General features: G+C 44.8%; 1 protein-coding gene across 1 annotated transcript; it reads left to right on the plus strand.

Moving 5' to 3' along the window:
- Positions 1-153: 153 nt before the first annotated feature.
- Positions 154-1,530, plus strand: PPTG_15309 (hypothetical protein; the record flags this gene model as incomplete). Its single annotated transcript, XM_008912360.1, has 3 exons — positions 154-1,051; positions 1,131-1,412; positions 1,472-1,530. 3 exons carry the CDS (start codon positions 154-156, stop codon positions 1,528-1,530), a joined length of 1,239 nt encoding a protein of 412 aa, XP_008910608.1.
- Between the last annotated feature and the right edge of the window lie 308 nt (positions 1,531-1,838).

Consider the following 1,838-nt stretch of genomic DNA (forward strand, 5'->3'; position numbering starts at 1 on the left):
TCCTCGGTGCTGACTTTCATTTGCATTCACCAGTTTCGAATTAGCATTCCGGTTCTCCCGTATCCGATTTGGCGAGCATTCGTGAATTCTATCTGGATATCAGTAATTTGTGTTGCTACTCTTTACGCATTAGTCATTACAATAGGATTCCCAATGCCGTTCTCTATGGTAGTGGTAACACCCGTATGGATCACTCTCATCTCAATATCAATGGCGATTGAATGGATGGACAAGATTCGTAAGACTCCAGGAGCCGAGATTATGATGAACAATGTTATCAAGGTATGGATATGTCAAGTAACACTAGAGTTCATCTACCCACCGTACTACTACGTCTTCACGATACTGCCCGATAGGGGTCAGATGGTGTTTGCATTGATACTCCCAGTGATCAAGCTGGCCATGAGGAATTTTTTCGCTCGGACAGTGGTTCATCTTACCGACGAAATGCCTGAAGTCATCGTCTTCAACGCCGAAGTGTTCAACGCGCTGTTTGTATCCTACTGCATGCAGAACTCACCATCGACCTGGACAACATTGGAGCTAATGTTCGGTGACATCGCAATGATATTGATCTCGGTGCAAGATATGGAATCAATTCGCCGTGACCTGAAAGAGTTGGAACTGCGAATCGGTCAAGAAAATAGTTCAAGTAGCTGTTGTGCTTTGGATCTCAACGCAGGAAATCGAAGACCTACCACACTGGATAGGACGCAGGTACTCTTGGAACAAGATGCACAACAACAAGGCAAGGAAGTCTCACGGCGTCTTGGGCACGAGTTGGATTCTGAACAGCGATCTCCAGAACAAGTAAAGCCCAGCAGGAACAAAGTTGCTGTTGCATCTCGTGTGGTATCTCTTCCTGTGCGTATAGTTACGAACAAACATCGTGATAGAGTCAAAGTCCAACCAACAGTTGTGTCTGCCGGAAAATCTCTTCGGAAGTTCTCGGTCAAGCTAAGATATACACGTAAAGTACAGACTCTGCTGTACATGGCGGAATTTCTTCTCCTCCTCAACTACGTCGAGGTTGTCATCCCACTCGTTTTCTGTAAGTACACTTGCTCCCATCTATAGTTCAGCGCGAGATAAGCTAAACTAATCCAAACTCCTTTGTTAATTGCAACCAGCAATCTACATGTTTGCCACCTATCAACTGCCAAATCGCGAGTATTATTCGCAATTGCACGGGATGACACAAACCGAGTTGATGCAGACGCTGGAAAATGTCATGTTCTACTGCCTACTCCAGACCGTATCGCTACTACTTTTGATATTTATCTTGCAGCGCAAGGTAGGCCTCTCGCCGATGCATCAGTTGGCTTATGTACTGGAGAAACAATACTCTGGAGTACAGACACGACTCGTATTCTGGGTATTCTACAATGTGCAGGCGTCACTACAGCACTTTGGTACGTTCGAAACGAACTCTTATTGCGAATCATTGCTATTCTAACCACACACTCGGCAGGTTATGACTACACCTTCCGATTTCTGTGGCTGCACAACACCACTAACAATGGCATGTGAAAACTGATCGACTAGATATCAGATTTTATCGAGCTGGAATTAATGGTGTTCTGACGTAGTTCCGTTGCCTCGTGTGGCAATACCCACCAGTTCGCTCTCGTTGCTACCGCATCGTTGTGCAGTAGTTGTTGTTATGATATTTTTCAAGTATTCGTATGTGAATTTGATACGGTAAAGTACGTGCTGTAGCTACTAATTGAAGCGGCTAAAATGTTTAGCCTCAATGTTATATTCGTACTGCGCGGGGTTTACATTTCACAGTTGAGCAGATCCGGACTAATGCTCATTAATGCTGATTGTTGGGAAGC

Source organism: Phytophthora parasitica (genome assembly GCF_000247585.1).
Source record: "Phytophthora parasitica INRA-310 unplaced genomic scaffold supercont2.46, whole genome shotgun sequence".
NCBI lineage: Eukaryota > Oomycota > Peronosporomycetes > Peronosporales > Peronosporaceae > Phytophthora > Phytophthora nicotianae.